Genomic DNA, 20,241 nt, shown 5'->3' on the forward strand with positions numbered 1-20,241 from the left:
GGGTATCATCAAGCTGTTTTGTGATAAAATTGAGAGGAGCCTAAATGTTCTTTTTGTTCAGCAGTGGTTTTGGTCTTGGGGGCAATCACTTTTTCACACAGGACCATGTAGCTTGTAGATTTTTTTTCTCCTTAATAATAAAAAGTCTCTTTTAAAAAAGTGCATTTTGTGTTGAGTTGTGTTGTCATTGACTAATATTTACATTAGTTTGATGACCTGAAACATTTAAGTGTGACGAACATGTAAAAAAATCAGGGAGGGTCAAACACTTTCCCACACCCTGTACGTGTATGAGTCGACTCCAGTGAATTGAGCTCTCGATTCACTTTAGTGAATGACTCCTAAAAGCTCGAGTCAGTAAAAGGAACTGAGTTTACCGTCGCTCAGAACTTCTTTGCATGCATCTTCTGAACGCCTTATATTTGCATTTTACTTTATTTAGCCTTTTTATGGTTGAAAATACTCCATTAGTTAATTTTTTAAAACTAACAATAGGCTGTAGTCACCCACAAAATGTCTCAGAAAATGTCCCCTCGTTTGAAAGGTAAATGTGCCAGGTATGACTGACCCCACCCTTGGACGCATCTTATCAAGCGTGGTGTCGTGCAGCCTGCAGGAGGTGATGATAGTCGAGTTTGCAGCGCAGTCTTCTCCTTCAGGAATGTGGGTTTGTCCTGTAGACCGTTACTGCCCCCTCCACCACCCCCCACTCTCTCTCTCTCTCTCTTTTTTTTTTTTTTACTCCCTCACTGTCCCCTCCCCTTATCCCAAACAGGGAATTCTCCAACTTTTCTCCACATTTTTTTTCTTCCCACAAAGACTGCAGTTGAGGATTCCATGCTTGGTGTGCATTTATCTGCTGTGTGAAACGCGGGCCTCCTCGACGTCAAGGCGCTGCGATTGTGAAGGTATGGTGCTCATTGATGATGAAGTACGCATGACAAAATAGTGTGTAATGACTTCTTATTCAAAGGCTTGGCGGGGGGGTGCTATTGTTGCACAAGCCAGTGCGTGTTTCACGGCGGATTAACTCATCCATTGAGCAGATGCGCCTCGGTGTTAAGATGCTGCAAGTTGCAGGGAAAGTTGGGTTTATTCATTTTTTTATGGAGCAGCACGCGGGGGGGGCTCTGTAGCTTGATTCACTTTCATTTTGGTTTTTGTGCCACTTTTGTATGCAAGTCGTGTTTAAGTAAGCGCGTAGCGGCTGAGCCCATTCATAAAGTTGCAAGAGAGCTCGTTACTGCAACTCTGTGCTGTAAAACGTGCGCTTAGTCTTTGCTCGGTACGTTGTTTTTTTATGTGAACCCGATTAGTCCGACATGGAGATGTCTTTTGCTGTGTTTAACTCACAAAATTCAATGTGCGGAGCAGGTTCACGTGCGAAAAATGATATAAAGTCACGTCATTTCTGTGCATCTAAGAAATGACATCGTTTTTTTTTTTAAGAAACGAAAATGCTTTGTTTTGAATTGTTAGTTCATTCTTGCTTTTTCATCGTTTAGATGAGGGGCGTCCAAACCTTTTCCACCGAGGGCTGCATACAGAAACATCGAAGGATATTTTATTCTTCTTCTTATTTATTTGTTTATTTTTCAAGTGATGTTTTATATATATTTTACGTGTTTATGAAAAGGCTAAAAACATTATATCAATTTGATTTATACGTATTATAATTTACATTTTTTTCTTCTTGCTCTATTTGATAGGTTTTTTCCATTTTTTTGTCCGTGTGATTCTATTTTTACAACGTGCCAAAAAACTAACCTGTGGAAATGTCCCCCCGTGCCGCACTTGGGACACCCCCGCTTTAGACCGAACCAGGACTTTCTGTATGTGTGCCTGTTAACTCCAGAAAAAACTATTGAGGAGGTAGAAGGAAGCAATGCATAGATCATTTCAGTACTGTGTCATTTCGGTCAACCATCACAGCATATCATAGCAGTCCTCGGGGTTAAAATGAAGAAAGGTGAGGATGTGAGTACAAACTGCATAATGTTGGTGAAGGCACCACAGCACATCCTAGAAATCAGCATGCCCTCTAGGGGTTGAGGTTATGATAGCAACTGATTCTTTTTGCACTGTTTGTAAGTGATACCATCCCCCGGCCGCACTGTTGAGCTTTTTGTGCTCGGGTTTTCAATAAAAAGTCCAATGACATTAAAGCTCAGACCGCAAACGTATTTCCTTGATAGATTTGATTCCGTTTTTCCTACAGGACTGCAATCTATTTGTGGCGGTGGTTGAATTTGCATAGTTGGCCATGACTCATTTGCAAAAAGTGAGTCAAAAACATGAAAAGCAAAACAAATATACAGCGGTGCCTTGGATAGCGTCATTAATCCGTTCCAGAAGGCCCGACTCAAACCAAAACACGCTCTAACCAAGGCAAATTTTTCCATAGAAAATAATGTACAGTGTTCCCTCGTTTATCATGGGGGATAGGGTCCCAAAATAGCAATAGGGAAATCCGCAAAGTAGCCAACTTTATTTGTTTCCAACAATTCTACGTGTTTTAAGGCTGTAAAAGCCCCCACCATACACCTGATACACTTTTCTCAGACAGGCATGAACATTTGATCACATCTCTCTCCCGTTTTAACACTAAAAAAAGTTCAAATTCCATTTGACTTGTAATGATCAACCTTCCTCTGCGATTGGCTGGCGACCAGTCCAGGGTGTACCCCGCCTCTTACCCAAAGTCAGCTGGGATAGGCTCCAGCATACCCCCGCGACCCTAATTGGGATAAGCGGCATAGAAAAAGGTTCATACGCTGTAATAAAAAGCACTAAAATTGCACTAAAAAAGCAGTGAAACAGCGAGTCGGCGAAAGGTGAACCGTGATAGAGCGAGGGAACACTGTACGTCCAATTCATCTGTTCCAGACACCCACACAATACATTTTATAGACAATAATTCAAGTTTTACATGCAGAAAATGATGCAACAATAATTACAAATGAATGAAAATGAATGGACAACAGAACATTTTTACCTAATTTTGTTGAAAAAAAAACAAACCCACAAAACCTTCAATTAAGAAAAAAAACCCACATTATTCTGCTGCAACCACAATTTACAACAATTAAATAGCAACGCTGTAGAACCAATAAACATGCACCTTCCCATTTAATATAGAACATGCAAAAAATGCGGTGAGGATGCCTTGTGAGGTGTGTGGTGACGTGTGCTATGCTTGACTCCGGATGCTGCAAACATGCTACGGTAAGTCTGAATGCTTGTGTTTTGTTGTTGAAAGCAAAAATGAGTGTTATGGATGTAAAATGAGACAGGCAGAAACACAGAGTGTCACCCGGGTTGATAGACTGTTAAGCGGGAACCGGAGATGCGTACAGTATGCATGGATGTGTGTGCACCGCAGACGATGACGGAGCCTCTCCCGTCACATTTACATATCTCTGAAAGGACGACGGTCTTCTCTTCACAAAGCAAAGGCAAAATTGTAGCCAAAAACGCGCTAACCAGGGCGGACGTTAACTACAGGCACCACCATTTAGATTGGAAATTAGGGCTGTCGAATGATTACAATTTTAAATCAGATTAATCACGGGTTTCAAATGAATTAATCACGATTAATCAACATGTCACACTATGTCGGAAATATGCCCATTTTTGCTGTATTTTATTGAAAGAAAGAAGTGACAGGGCAGGATTTTATGTATTGTGCTGCTGTAACATCTAAACGTCCCCGTTGTGGGATAAATAAAGCACAATCTCATATATTTGCATGTATTAACAGCGGCAAATTAACTGAAAATTGAAATGAAGTTAAGAGATGGCACACACGTCTGAAAATCTATTTACCCAACACTGGTTTCTTTAATAGCAGAATACTTGAATCAGACCTCAACTGTGTTATTATAAGCAAGGAGGAGTTGCGTTCAAAGACACCACGTCATTTAAGTTGAAGTTCATATGTTTTGAGTGAATTTTCATACTTTTGCATACATGAATGCAGCAAATTGTACTTCCACATTAGGAGTTACAAAGTGAGTGCTAAGAACATCCACTTATTGTTTTTTCTTTCTTTTCTTTGTATTTCTGTTTACTTAGACCGCGCATACACGCACAATAAAGACGTTGTGATGTTCTGAGTGTCCGTGAACGCGTCTCGCGGTCTGTCTGGTGAAAATGGGGAAGTGTCATTGCAATGACGACTGGACTAGGACGTGTTTGTTTGGAGTTGGAGAACATACATGGTGTTGGAATTGCACTGCTGTTTATGTGCTCAGGTAAGAATAAAGTTAAAAAGAGCATCAGAGACTGTGTGGCTCTGTGGGGAGCTGCACTGTGCCGCTGTCTGTCGTCATAACACAGGGCGGTGGCTTGCCATGATGTGTATGCGCTGATTACGCTAAAAAAAGTAGTGTAATTCATTCGATAAATTTGTTACTGCCGTTAATGCACTATTTTTGGCAGCCTATGTTTTTTTTAAAGGTATAAACGCAAGCCAAGGCAAGATTTTAGCCAAAAACGCACTAACCGGGGCGGACGATAACCAAGGAAAATTGGAAATGTGTCTTTTTAAAACAAGACGGCGGCACCCGCTGCTCGTTGAGCAAAGCGACACGTGTTTTCATGTCAGATTCTCCAAAAGGCTCTAGATTTGTGGCTAGTCACTTTTATGAAAAAGAGTATTGGGGTCTGAATACTCGCTAAATACAGCGACACGGTCTGCAAGTTGGCAAAGCTGCTACGTCTTCTTCTTCTTAGTGCATTATAATGCGTATACTGAATGTGAGCAAGGGTATGAATGCTACACTCCAATCCCAACATTTACTTGGGATTCTGGTTCTTATGTATTTTATTTTGTCAGTCTGGTGTAGATTTAAACGCACATAATTCAGCTTTGGTCAGTCTGCATCCTTGATGGCTCGTCACGCTCGTCAAATGCATCGACGAAAGCTCCAAAGTTGTTGTTCCACTCTTATTTACATGTGCTGTGGTGGGACGGGGTCTGGTGTAGAGGCGGGGGGCCCCGTGTCTGCTGAGCTGGTGTATGAGCAGGGCCCCACAGTTAAAGCTGTGGTCTATAATGAGGCGGTGAAGAGAAAATAAACCTCAAGGCTGTCCAATCCAGTCGCACCCCCGGCGTCTTTTTCAACCGTAACGTACCCCCGAGTCGACAGAAATTGAAAGAGTACGCAGTTCTCGTATGAGGTCAGCACGTCCAAAATGAAACGATTTGCACGTCCAGGCTGAATAAATCACATAATGAAGATAATTGGCGTACTTTATGAGTCATTTGTCCACATCCATTAACTGTCCTGACGCTCACTGGTGGAATGCGTTCTTTTTTCGTCAGGGAACAAAATGTAGTTCAATGGCGGTGCTTCCCTCCCCCGGTTAACTCTCCGCCCTTCAACGCCGTGTTTTTGGCTCCCTCTAGGAAGCCGCGAGGCTTTTAGGGCCAAGTATAGCAATGTTTGTAAATCAGGGGTGCCCATTACGTCCATCGCGAGCTAGCGGTCGATCGCATAAACGTGACTTTTTAGATGTCCTATAACATCAGTCAGGTGACTTTAAGCTCCCCTCCTGATTCGCTCTTGCTCTTGGCAATGGTGAACATCACATCTCAAACTACACGCAGAGATGCAACTTTCATCTTCCGATTATGGATAAAGGAAGTCAGCGGTAAGATGCGTGTTTGTAGGCTTTGCTTCGCGTCATGAGCTCCACTATGGAAATGCGTGCTTTTCTACGCTTCCCTTTCTTAAACTATTATTTCATGATGAATTGGGAAATGTGCCCGTGGCTGAAACCTTTTTAATATGTTGCCTTGACTTTGGCTGCATTGTCTTTTGCATAACCATTTTCATTTCTTGTATATGGGTAATGTTTGCTAGCAAATGCTAACTGGACGTAATACATAAAGTGTGTGTCTAATGAACACTACGTAGCTATTTTGGAAGCTACGCATATTACTCAGGTTGACGTATACTTTGATTATCTGTAAGCTTTGAAACTGCGAATGTGAAATATTAATCATTGGTATTTAGAGATGCCACAATAATAATAATAAAAGACGTTTTAGTAAGCCCTGCTGGGAACACCGTGTTTTGTGTGTGTGAGTAGCTTTAATGCTCGCTCTCCGACAGCGTTTGTCTCCAAAAAGCGTTATTGTATACTTAATTCACTTGTCACACACACACGGTAACTCTGCACAAATGCCACACGGCAATAGATGCCACATGTCACGTACAACAAGAAAACATTCAGGAGTGCGACAGGGGGACACAAACATGAGCAACACTAGCATAGCTACGTGATGCTAAAGTGCCAACATCAGGCGAGGTTAACCTTTGTGCTGAAGGACAAATGAAATGATCAAACTTACAGCTCCCACGTCTGTAGCAGACTTACGGATAGTTGGCACAGACCCAAGGCTTATTTTAAGATGTGTAGCAAAGCCTGTTGTTCCTCTGTGAATTGGTAAGGAAAATTTGGTGGTGATTCAACTAAACACTTTAAAGTTACAGTGTTTTTTTTGTTTTTTTTATCAAGCACTTTGTGAGTCACGTCAATATTATGGAGTCAAACTTTGGGGTTTAATAACAGCGCCACCATGTGGTGTATTTCTCAGAAAAGTAATAGCACAAGCAATTTTGTAGGGGTGCACATTTTTGACAAATTTTCACCCTTTTGCGTGCAGTGGTTAAGGAGTGGAAGAGCTACAAAACAAATAGAGTCATACCCCATTGGGTATCACATAGGCCACACATGTGGACCCCTTTCTCTGTAAATTAGCAAAGTATTGTACCCTTTGTGTTCTGTTTTTCTGGGTTTTTATCTCTATTTTCCTTTCTTTCTAGCCTCGGCTGTGGAGTGCACACCAGGACTTGGTCTGGATCCAGGTCTAGATTGCTCTGCTCAGCCTGGGTCCAAACGGTGATCAGAGAATCAGGAGGGGAACGGTAAAAGACTCGTGTTTCATTCGGAGGGATCGCTGGACCGACAAATGGGATCAGGGAAGCTGGCCCGGGTGCTGCTGGGATGGGTGGCGGTGTGTCTGGCGCCCGCCCAGGTGGTGTACGGGCAGACTGGAAACGGGAATGGGGCGCCGCTCCAGGCTAGCCGCTTCACCGCCACCACGGACCAAAGAGAGGTGCAGCGGGTTCGACGTCGTGGCCAGGAGACACTCAGAGGGTAGGAATGACTTCATACTGTATTTGTTTTACAATACAACCACACAAAAATCTTCTCTCACGCTAACACATTTCATTTTTGGTGATTAAAAGAATAAAATACTTAATGAACTTCATCACAGGCAACAAATTCTTCCATTTTACACAAGGACTCAATCCGTCCCCTAGGGCAGCAGAGCCAACTCGCCCTGGCTGGCACTGACTATCATTCATCAACTTGAAGGAGGAGCGATTGGCCTGATTCATTGCCTTATCTTTATTATGCAAAGTGAGTGATTGCGCCTGAATGGTTTTCTTTGAAAAAGGTCCTCCCACGGGATCGTCAACGGAGAATGCCTATAGATAGGGTGAGGAGCTCTGTCATCCGGGAGGATGACAGACAGACACTTCTCTTTCACATGGAGAGGAGCCAGTTGAGGTGGCTTGGACATCTAGTCCGGATGCTTCCTGGACGCCTCCCTGGTGAGGTGTTCCCGGCATGCCCAGTGTGGATGAAGCCCTGAGGCAGACCTACAACACGCTGAAGGGATTATGTCTCACGGTGGAGCTGGGCGAGACCGTAGACCTGGAAGTCTGGACTTTCCTACTTAGACTGCTGCCCCCATGACCCGGATCCGGATAAGTATGAGAAAATGGATGGATGGGTGGGTTGGAAGTGACGTCTTGGTGGAGGAGTTCAAGTATCTCAGGGTCTGTTAATCTACGCTTCGGTGTCCCCCTCCCGGTGGAACTTGAAGACGTGGCCTGAGATCCTGATAAGTGGAAAAAAATGGATGCATGGATTTTTGCAACGGATTAATTAGATTTACATGATCTCTTATGGGAAAAATGGATTTGGTTTTCGTATGTTTTGAACGCACAAGCTTGTTTGGGCCGTTCGTTCTTGTTTTGTTTTGCATAAGCCTAGGTCACAACCGGTCGTACGGGCTCCTACGGCCTGTGTACGTCTGATGTTGGAGCCAAAGACTGACCGTAGACCTAGACTATGTACGTAGACTACGTAGACTATGTCATGTCGAGCAAACTCTGAGGGCGCTTACAAACTTACGCACTTTGCACGTCTTCGTGCGTCATCCGTATGGAAACCTGTACGTTTTGCTGGTGTCGGGTTGGGGCAAAATGCACTTGCGGACTCCTCTGTGTGTCGTGCACCACACGTGCACCACACGTACGTAATTAGTGCGGCCAACGCACTTTCAGATATTTCGTACGTCCTCCATGTGTGTGGAGATCTTCCTCCTTCATGATCACCACAACTACGTACTCCACAAACAAACAACAAAAAGCAGCATTATGGGGAACGCCAAAAATCACACGATCAAAAAATTGTTTGTCCGGTTGTGACCTAGGCTATAAACGTTTGTATCGAGACAGGCTTTCTACCATAAATGACTTTCCCACCCCCTCTGATTTCCTGGCAGCAACCCTCTCAACTGCTGTGATTTCTGGTGTGCGGCCAAGCTTGCCTTATATCAAATTATGCTGTGGAATACTAGCGCATTGTTTTCCCCAAAACAGCACATGTTTGACCTTAGCAGGCTGCCTGGCGCACTCACAACTCCAGGTGTATTTACAGCAAATTGGCATTTCATGGGAAAGGTTGGGAAAAGCTGCTTTCTATACGTCAGATGACCCAAATTCCCACGAGTCTGCCGCTTATACGCTGGGGAAAGTACTTCACTGTTCACATTTTTCAGCTCCATTTTTGTCCCAAATGTCTTGGCCAGATGAGGAATTGAGATTTGGGGGTGCTTAGGGCTCGAGTCCAACACCTAATGGAAGGATTAATGGATGAAATCAATACTATCCATCATGCATGTATGACTGCGTGTTTTTAAAGGTGTTGTTTGTTTGAGTCGTCTGGGTAATGAACCACTGAGGTCACATCACCTTGTCTCAACAGCTGCACCCCGCCCTCTTTCGCCCTTTTCTCCCCCCACAGTCCAACTTGCCCACTTTGCAACCATTCAGTAGAAACGGCAACGTCAATCTGCCGTGTACATTTCGCTACTTTGGGGTACAGAAACCCAACAAGGCACATTCTGTCCTCGTTCCCTGTTGTCTCCATCAGTTATTGCAATCAGACTCCCATCTGTCCCAGCACATGGTGCCAAGCCTCAGGAAATGAGGTAGTCCTATCACCCAAAGGGACTATGAAAGGAAGCATTTGTTTCTCTGCTGTAGGTGACAAAGCAGCAGAAGAAATGACGATGGAGAGAGAATATACCGTGCAGACTTGTGTGTTAGTTACCATGTTGGGTAGAAATCAAGGAATATGGATTCCATCCAGGATGGACTAAGGTGGGGTTTTTCAATTTAAGACCCAAATTATAACATTAAGATCAATATAAAGACTTGGTGTTGCGCAGTTCTCAGTCGTCATCTGGGTTCAGTCAGGAACATCTGAGGCGGCTTCCACTGCCACAAATTGAATAATGAACTGACTCTGATAATCCACATTCTCAGTTTATCGAACAGACTGGCCATCTACCAAGAGGCATTGGGCAATTGTGCGTTCTTCCCGTCATCAAAGAGTGTATTGTGTGTTTTGAGAAGGAACAACACAAGCTTGCAGACTTTTTCCGTTGTGGAAAAATTGCATTGATTTGGATGAAAGTCCCATGCAATGATTGTTTTGTGAAGCAAATTAAGAGCAGAGATTGCACGCAAGAAAAAGTACAAACCAGGAGTGTTTGACATGAAATGTTGACTTTCTGTCAGAAATATATCATTTTTATGTCATCTGGCGACTATAACCACATTTTGACTAGGAGCTGCTTTTAGCAAATGGCAAACAAATGAGCTTCATGTGCGTACAGTCCAACCTCACTTTCCCAACCACCCAGTTTGGTTTTCGAAGAAAAGTTTTGAAAACAAAACAGAGTCCAGGAGGCCGATTCCGCTAGGGTTGGGCAATATGGACCTTAGCATGTATCACAATATTTTTGGGATGTATCACGATATTACGATATAATTAAATTCAGCAGAGTCTTGCATAAAAAACTGCAAACCTTGACCTATATAATTAAAAATAATGAAATGAAAAGTAAGAATATCTATGGCACTGTGTAGAGGGTGTCCAAAGCAGTTTATCCAGTCCGTTCCAGTTGTTCAAGGTAGCTGCTTTCACAACATTAGTTACTGTCAGTAGTTACACTCGTTTCTTCTCATCTAAGTACCGTTCCTGGAGAAACTCCTTCAACTCACTTGTGATGTTTTCACCTGTGTTTCCCTCCGGAAAAAACACTTGTCTCGAGACAGGACGACTTCAAAGTTCAGTCGCTGGTTCTGCAGTGGACCGTGAGGCTAATATATGGTGGAGTCGCTCGGCTACTCCACATGTCTGTACTACATCTGCTCTATCAAAACGAAACCACCTCCATATTACAGAGGTTCCTGCGCATTTAGCATTGGACCATTCTGGTGGTAGACGTGAGGCGCCGATGTGATGATCAATACAGTGCGCCGTGGCGCGCAGTCGCCGGAAAAATACATCGTCAACTCTGCTTTTTTTCGTTCATACCGGTATAAGTCATTTTCTTATCATTGGAAATTTTTTTACTGGTATACAATTATATAAAGATTATCGCCCAACCCTAGACTCAACTATCAATCTCGCAGTCGAATCAAATTGAAATGTCATGTGATGAAGATTTTACCGTTCTGACTACATGGTGGGTGCCCACGGTTGCTGCTGAGCATACATTTTTACATCGAATGTCTTTGTTTTGTCATAAATAGCCTCTTTTTTATACAAATTCAGCCCCATTTGTGTTGAAAGGACATGTTTAACATAGGACCTATGCTTACGCGAAACCCAGCGCCTCTTCCAGATTTGCAGTTTTTCAAGAGCTTTTGGATGGTGGATTTTGCAGTGCCAATGTTTTTTTCACCGATCTTTGATTGATCCATGAGATCTCCTGAGTAGTGCAGTCTGCACACACCTCCCAGCAGGGCGAGAGTGCTTGCAAGTGGCTTTGATAATGTAAAAGGTCAAGCTAACACCGCACAGACTTTCCTTACCATCATTTTCCTTGCTAATGAACAATAAAATGAACGAGTTATTACTCCACATCACCCACAATAAGAGACTTTCGGACTACAACGTCAGAATTTTCACAGAGACATGACTAAACAGTTGAGTACCGGACAATGCTATTGAGCTAGCTGACTGCCACACACTTTGGGCTGATAAAACAGCGGCTGAAACTGGCAAGAGTAGGACTGTGTATCGATGTGAACTGCTTTCTGCTTCTGCAAAAAAAACAATATTCAACTATTAGTCGACTGTGGACAAAATCTAATGAATCAGATTTGACGATGAAAACTCTTAGTCGACGACAGCCCTATTCTCGGTTATTAATATTGCACGTAACAAACTAGTCTGTTTCAGATCTCCTTGTAACAGCACACGGAATCCATGACCCCTCTAGTATTCATTAGCATTCACTGGTCTTTATCCTTAATGATGGCCACAACAGTTGAGCAGTTGGGACCAAAAGAAACCGACAACCGACAACAGCCAGTATACTGTTGGGTTTTGGGCTTTTGGAACTTGATTCTTACACAGAAGTATGTGATACATTCAAGACCCTGCAGTACATCCAAATACTTTCATCCAAGACTTGCACCAATCATGGTGGACTTGTCAGTGACTGTGTGTGTGGCAGACTGAGGGGTGGTTAGTGTAATGATGGTCATTATGCTGGCCTTGGGCTAACGTGTACTGTTTATTTGCTGGAGAGAATTCTATATCCCCCAAATCTGTCCCTGGTAGAGCCTGCTAGAGGTCTGATGCTGACTAGCTCTGACTGACTGACTGGCTCCCAAGCACACACTGCTTGGTATCAGTCCGTTCACCATAAGGACTCATCACACTCTGGGCTGGCTGTCTTGACGGCTTTAATTGAAGCAGCGTTTTTGCAAGTTGGAAGTGTTTCACATCAACCACCCAAACATTTGATTATTTAAACTTTCAAGTCGAGGTTTTCCAGAGTTTACTGTATGTGCATGTCAAATCAGTGTTGATGGTAAACCTCGTTGATTAAGGCAAATTAAATCCTAGCTGAGAGGAAACCATTCCAGGCTGGATTGTGTTATGTTGATGCATTTAAAGACTCTTATTACATTTTCACTATTTTACCTTGGCTTGAGGGCAAACTGAAACCATAAGCTGTCTTCATCAAGGGCTGTGTCCTTCGGAGGCTGCATTTGAAGGACATGCAACAACTGTTGCAATTTGAATGCGGATGGCCACCCATGTCCCAGGATACACTGCTCCTGATCCTGGCAAAGGAGCCGCATTGGAGTTTTTCTTACTTAAACATCTGACACCAGACTCGGTAACATACTAACAGGTAGCCAACGAGCATCTTGACAGAAGGGTAAGGGTGGGAACACATGACGCAACCAGGGAATCTCCCGAAGTCTCGACCGTCCTGATGAACAAGCCTTCATGTGGCGTTCACATGTGCCACTGAAGGCGTTGCCTACGGTGATCGTGTAGACACGTCCCAGCACCAGAAATGACACGCAACATGATGTTGCTGTCTACAAAGTCAACATAACGTGACAAAAAATGCCAAACAAATGAAGTCAGGATGATTGGTTTGGTTTGGGGGCAACTTGTGCAAATGAGTCAATCTCTGTTTGTTCTTTGGGTGGCGTTTTTTCCCGATGCGTCTTGCAGACGTTCCCAAAAACCATGTAAACATGTGGCTTCAAGCCACATTGTCAACAAGCTGTACAGTTAAATCTCCTTCACCTGGTCTGGCTTGTGGTCCTTTAACGTCAAAGCTGTATAGGGTAAACGGTTTGCAATGCTATTTTCAGATTACTCGAAATCTTCTTCAAATCTTCTTCTATCAAAAGTAGGTGTGCACAATAATTAGCGGTCCGATATGAGGGAGTTATTATGTCATAAAGGTAAATCTGATAACATTAAGGCAAGATTACCAGTACTGTGCAGGTGATCAAATCAAGCGCTGCTTTTTTCCCCTGCCTGTGACGTTAACGGCCTGTCGTAACTTCCCCTTAGCTCACTTGTAAACAAACATTCTCTTTAAGAAAGACACTAAATTAAAAAGTAGATATGAAAAATCAATTGCTCTAAGACTGCAAGGGAAGCTCAGATTCCCCTAACACTTGCAAAAAAAAGTGATGAAATATGTACGGTACTGCTGTGTGTACATTTTATTGACCTAATATGCGCGAGAATACCTTCATCTTTTCTTTAGAATAAGCTACTGATCACAGGTAACTGACACGACTGGACGGTCATTGGATAAATGCTCAGGTTTGTCCCACCCATTGGACGCTCAGCGTCTCTGGGGGTCCACGGGGCAGTGGGCTGGCCAGGACACTCGGCTTCTGCATGATGATTGGATCTGTCTGAGGCAGAATCCATTTTTGATTGACAGTGAAATGAGCGAATCAGCGATCTTGAAGCATAAACTCCACTGGAGTTTTTCATTCCGTTGTTCTAAACTGATCCAGAGACTTTAGCGATCAGCAGCGACTTTGTGTTTCTTAAAAACGACTAGCGTTGTATTTGGCGACTCTCTTCTGTCACGTTGCAGTTGCTTTCACCAACGAGCAGCGGCAGCTGCAGAGCTTCTTCCCCGCCCCGTCACGATCACTCACACTCACACTCACACAGTAGCTCCAGTTGCTAGCAAGCTGCACATCGTGGCAGATAGTAGAACTTATATCTAAATAAATAAACATGATGTAGGACGGAAAAAATTTGCTTCCCCTCCTTGAATGACCAGCAGCCGCCACTGATCTGTATCATATTGGTCTTGAGAAGCAGAAAGTTATCATATCGGTATCAGTTTGAAAAAAAAGATTTTGTGCCCGTCTCTAATCAAAATGATTCCAGTGGTTTCTGAAACAACAGAGTTTGCGCTTTCTAGTGATATAGTCATTACTTTTACGGTAATCATAGGGACTAACCACGTCACAGCACCTCCTGAAAGACAGGGCAATGATACGAAGCAGAGTTGGTAGGTGTCTGGGAGAGAGACACGAAGATGTGATATTTGACATTTTGGTGTTTTTTTTTACCCTTTGCTTTCATGTTTTGCTGTGTTTGTTGCATTTTTGCTGTATTGCTTTATTGCACGGACTACTCTTAATGTTTTATAGTTCATACTGTAAACCCAAACCTTGTATTCATGTACTTTCTGGGTGTCTTATTCCATCAGAGGGATAGCTGGGACTTTTTGACTTGAAGTTGTATGACATATCCGTCAGCAGTGTAGTGCATCAACTGTGACTTACCTCCTCCCAATTTGTCCCGTGTGCTGAGTTCTGGGAAACACATTTGCATCACAAAAATGCTTCCTCGAAAGAATCAGACCTCACAATTGCTCGGTGTTACTTTCTGTCCCGTCGTATCCCTGTGCGCTGTCGCCTGTCCATTGTTGTGTATGTGTTCCGCAGTGGATGAAGAACGCTGCGACACAAGAGCCTGGCGTCTTCATCCGTGCATGTAAACATTGCGCAACACATACCTCCCGCAGCAGGAACTCTGGCACGTCAGCCAGGTAAGAGAGACGCAGTTTGTTTGGCCCCCTGTACTTTTGTTTTGCACCGGCGGCCACAATGTCCTGAATTTTAAGTCATTCCTGACGATCGTACACCAGCAGAGAATCGATGGTCCTCACAAGAAACGATAAAACAAAGATAAAACCGATCACAGTGAACTGAGGGAAGCGGCCAGCCAGACACACCGGCTTATATTATACCGTATAATTAATGGAAAAAAAAATGTAATATCAGATTATCGACGATAATTTGTAGCACAATTATCAAGCACCAAAATTTGCTACAGTGACAGGCTTAGATGGATGGATGAAACCAAGTGTGTTACCTGGTAGCTGCAGGGATTTAGCTTGTTTTTTGATGCTGGTGCTATTTCTGGCTGTGAAAATTTCCATGCCCGTAAAATCATCATATAAACCTGAAAGTCTTGGCTTAGATTGGTGAGATGATGTCTGACCTTTAGAGTAGTTCTCATAATGCACATGTTAATAAAGGACTGAACTCTCATTCAGCAGTCATTTCTCAATCAATGCCGCGCAAGGGGATACATTTACAGCTTCAGTTGACCGCAATTACTGTTGGCGCAGACAGAAAAACTCGTAAAAAGTGCCACATTTTCTGTTTAATAAGACATTTTTTATCCAACTAGGTTCATGTTTAGCCTTTTCCAAGGCTTGCTAAGGAGGGACATCTTGGAACCCTCGAAGAGAATGAGGATAATGTCAAAAGTAGCACCCTGATGGCTTGGATGCATCCTTCTCCAAGAGCGTCTGGCTCAACATGTGCCTTTTCCTTACACTTCACACAAAGGAGCATTTTACACCCCAAACCTACAATACCCGAGTATTTTTACGGAAAAACTGGAATTTATATTAAAGTTTCCACTCTGATTTTATGTGCATTCAGTTCCATTTAAGGGATTTATTTGTCTGCATTCTACACTTATGAGCCATCTATTGCTGGGAAATAAGGATGCCCGATAACTGCACCGAGACTCAGCCGACTATGAGAGTGAGAAGTGCCGTAGACTGACAGAAGCGTAGCTACCAACAGCCTCTTCGACCACATTCATTCATACACACAGTGTGGGCGGCACTGGAGGCAAGGTGGGTGAAGGGTCTTGCTCAAGCGTGCACAGCCGTGCCTGGGATGGAGGAAGCTGGAACCGCCAAAACTCTGGTTTTCTGGACGACCTGCTTTACCTCCTGAGCCACTGCCACCTGTAAGCTCTTCTTACAGGCGCTGACAATGACGATAAGAAACCAGATATCGCCCAACACAACATCCTTGAACTTTGAGATTGCTCAGACTGCATTTGCGTGCGGTGCCTGTTTGTCTCGATATGTGACCTTGTTCAATCATGCCGGTATGCAATACTGGGGTCATTCTACAATACAATTCCCCCTTTTGGGGGTCCCTCAACAAGCAAAAATGTCCCTTATGTATATCCCCTGTTCTCCCAGTACACATTTGATTGATGACATTGGTACAGGTACTTGGGTGTTTCTTGAATTGAGTTCTGATCATCACGATGCACGTTCATGCTTGTTGAGAAGTGTATGCGCACACACGATCAGTTGAACCTGAGCCATAGTTTATCCTCTGTTTTAGGCTGCTGCTCACAGTGGTTGTGTTGCACGTTTTCTAAGCATTCCTAAATCCTCCTCACTGCCATCTGATAGCAGGCCAGCAAGCCCAGGTGTTGCTCCAGGCAGCCGTACGTGAGGCTTAACTTGCTTCAAATACCAGGCCGATGACTTTTCACCTTTGACCAGGCCACTGACACACACATGCACGCATAAAGACACGGGGTACACAGACACCTGACCTTGTGGTTTTTGTTGTCTTGATGGAAAAAGTCTTTGGTCATTTTCTATGCCAACCCTAGGTTGTTTAGGCCGGTTTGGGAAGGCTGCTGTCAACTGCTTTAACCTTCGACCCTGCGGATTCCTGCTTCTAGGGACGGACCCTCAGGCTGTGTCGATGTTGCGCTTTCTAATTTTGTAACTTCGCCAGAAACTCACAGGAAGTACATTAGTGCTTCACGGGAGCAAGGAAAAGAATAACACAGCCGTGACATATTTTAGAAAATGTTTTGTTTTTGTTGTATCAGGACATCACGACGGTTTTCCACAGAGTTTCATGAACATTGGTTGTTTGACCCTGTTAGTCAAGTTCAACACGTTCTGCAAACGCCCACTGTAAGTTTAAGTTGTTTAGTTGAATCATCAAGGAATATGGTAGACTCCTTCAGGGGACTGATATGCGCGTGTGTGCCAAATTTGAGCAAGATCGTTTGAAAAACATGGCTGCCATCAAGTCAAACGTCTTCGCAGGTGCACGGGACGGACCTAGCAACTAATTGCTCATAAATCATCAACTATTTGTCTCATGATGATAAACCTTTGAGGATATCCCTATTACATGTATGATAGCACGTATTCCAACGCATTTTGGACAACACCCACAAGGGCCAACACAAATGTAATTTACAGTCATGTGAAAAAACTCATTACATTCTAAACAACATTTATGTGATATAATAACCCTTCTTACACAGCTCAATGCCCTCTACAAAGCATCTGCTGTAACTTTGGTGTGTTTAATTGAATCATAATGATATTTGGCACACACCTTTAGGGGACTGACAAGCGCATGTGTGCAAAATTTGAGCAACATTGGTTCAAAAACATAGCCGCCATCAAGCAAAACAGGAAGGTGCGTAGCTATCGATTGTCCATAAGTCATTGAGTATTTGTCTGATGATTATAAAACTTTGAGGATATCTGTATTACAGGTGTGCTAGCATGTATTCCAAAGCATTTTGGGCACCAACCATCAGGGGGCATCACAGACGTTATTTACAGTCATGTAAAAACCTTTAGGACATTTTTTGTGCTTGCCTGAGGTCAAAAGTAAAACGTATAGAAAAGTCTTGGCGTGTTTAAGGCTATTTTTTACTGCTTCTATGTGTCTAATCAGCTCCCTGCCTTCGTTTTTTGTTCAGCGCTTCACATTTTCCTCCTCGGATGAGGTGGCAGCCGTTTTCCTTTTATTACTATTAATGGCAGCTAACGAGCGATTTACGGGCCAGGAGGCAGCTTCAAAGGTTGCAACGTGGACGCACAAGAGTTAATCTCCTTTAGATTGAGCCCTGAGAACAGTGGGACATTTCAATATTGAGGAAAACCCCCGGGGCTTAAAGTCTTTTTTTTTTCCTGTGTCTGTCTTTCATTGTGTTTGACTGGAGTTGGCCCTCTTAAAGCTCCGCCAGAGACGAGGCGCTGACCTGCAGGAAAGAGCGGGATGGCGAGGCAGAGGAAGAATAACAAACCAGAACACCTCAGGGTCAGGCGCATATAATCCGTCATATATTAACATCCTCGGCGTCTGTAACAGTGGACTGGTTTCAGCGCTCTGGACACACAGAAGAGGGAATAAATCAGCGGCTCATTAAGCGTTGGAATGCTGGCGGCTCAGTGCGGGCATTGCTGAGGTGTTTTTGGACCCTAAAAGCCTGTTTGGTTTGCGCCCCAGAAACTCAACCCCTCACCAAGACTGCGCTCCGGCCTCTCCTTTCCGTATCTCAGTTTCCACTCCTCCTCCCGCTTCCTCCTTTTCTCAACATAAACGTGTTTTGCTTTCCCTCCCACTCATCCCCCGTTCCTTCTTCCTTTCCCACCGCCCTGTCTTCCATCCTTGTCACTCTCTTCACACTTTCCAACGGCCATACTTCAACTTTGGCCTTTGTCCCAAACAATCCATTCCTCTTCCTCTTCCCCCCTGCTGCTTCCTCTACCACGACATGTCAGTTCCTCCTCCTGCCTGTCCACCTGTTTGTCTTACCTTCTGCCACCCCTGTGCCATCTGGTCAAGTGCTTGTATCTCCTAGAGCCTCAAACCACAGCTGTCATTTCCCTGGTGAGTGCCTGCGTCTACTGAGGAGGAGAACAAGGTCATCTGTTTTATGTAGCAGGAAGTTCTTCACCTCTATTGCGTAAAGGGGACCTATCCTGCTCATTTCAGGGGCTTTTAAAATGATATTGAGATCCCAGTGGGACACAAAGTGCGGCACGGGGGTCATTTGCGACTCGCAGCTGTTTTTTTATTGGCCCGCAGCACATTCATAATTTAACAAAAAACCTGCAAAAATGAAAACTTCTACAGTAATTTGACATCAATAAAGTTAAACTCTTAGGAAAAAAAGAAGTTGTAATTAACCATAAAAGCTATAATTTTACAAGAATAACGTTATATAATTTAATAGCATAAAGCTGAAATATTAAGAAAAAAAGCATTTTTTAAAGTCATAATATTAGAGAGACAACAAAACAACAAATAAAGTTAGAAAAAGTTATAACATTACAAGAATAAAGTCATAATTATGAGCAGAAATGGAAAAAAAATTAGTAAAGTCTGAATATTATGAGGAAAAATAATGTCATAGAGTTGAAATATTTAAAAAAAATATGTAAAAGTCTGAATATTATGAGAGATTTTTGGAAAATTACATTGTGGAAAAAAGTAAAATATTATGGTAATGGATGCAAAATGTTATGGGAATAAAATCGTAATATTACGACAGAGACATTTACAAATATGATTTAAAAAGGAAGTTGACATTTTTAAAAATACAAAATATCAAAAAGGCCCTTGCATCCTTTCATTTTTTATTATGTGTCCCTCTACAAGGAAACAAACTAAAGCTACAGTAGCTTTTTTTTTAAGTATATGTTTACAATAAAAACTTACCTGTTTATTAAATGATAGAATGTTCTTAAGACAACACTGCATTTTTGTAAAATCTCACATGTATTTAGTTAGCCAATGGCTAACGCAGCAGCTACAACCTCCAAGCTAGACATAACTAGTGTCCCAATTAAACAACACTACTGTCTAAAATATAATAATCACGCATCACTTTGTGCATCAAATTTCACAACTATCACTCTATGACGATTTTACAAAAATATATAAATTAATAAATCATGCTGTTTGGTGGTTTAACATGGCCTATTACTAAATTTGAGAAAGTTTGATGTATATTTTTGCCTAAATTCAGAAATTTCTTGTATAAATATGGTTAACTGAAGTAATATATAAGGCATTCAGAAGACGTTATGGTCACTATATGGCCATAATGTTGCATTGATGAGACAATGGCCAATCCCGATGCTAATGTGTGAATCAATATAATGTCTTCTATGTCTTATTTTCTCTTATTATGTCTACTATATTGCATAATAGGAGTGTAAACATGACTGCGGGGGTGTTATTTCATGTCTAGAGGGCTCTAATAATGTTGAAAACCATATTTAGAAGGTCATAAACAGTTTTTTTAATGCTCTAACTACAAAAATATTTCATTTATAAATAAGAAGTCCTACTTGGCGGAAATTCACTTATCACGGTCAGGTCTGGAACCAATTGAACCGCAGTTAACGAGGGATTACTGCAACTACATTTCCCAACCCTCACAGGTATCCCATCATTATAGTTTCACATGACTTACAGACCCGTAGTCTCCAAG

At 42.8% G+C, this 20,241-nt stretch overlaps 1 protein-coding gene across 1 annotated transcript in view; it reads left to right on the plus strand.

The window, feature by feature from the left end:
• The first annotated feature begins 781 nt into the window (after positions 1-781).
• The window catches only part of fbn2b (fibrillin 2b), a 141,446-nt gene continuing 121,986 nt past the window's right edge, over positions 782-20,241 (plus strand). Inside the window, exons 1-2 of the mRNA XM_054789607.1 lie at positions 782-908; positions 6,834-7,167. Of these exons, the coding sequence (XP_054645582.1) occupies positions 6,980-7,167 (188 nt within the window). The 5' untranslated portion in view covers positions 782-908; positions 6,834-6,979. The remainder of the gene's footprint in view (positions 909-6,833; positions 7,168-20,241) is intronic.

The sequence above is a fragment of the Dunckerocampus dactyliophorus genome, chromosome 10, assembly GCF_027744805.1.
Source record: "Dunckerocampus dactyliophorus isolate RoL2022-P2 chromosome 10, RoL_Ddac_1.1, whole genome shotgun sequence".
Taxonomy (NCBI): Eukaryota; Metazoa; Chordata; class Actinopteri; order Syngnathiformes; family Syngnathidae; genus Dunckerocampus; species Dunckerocampus dactyliophorus.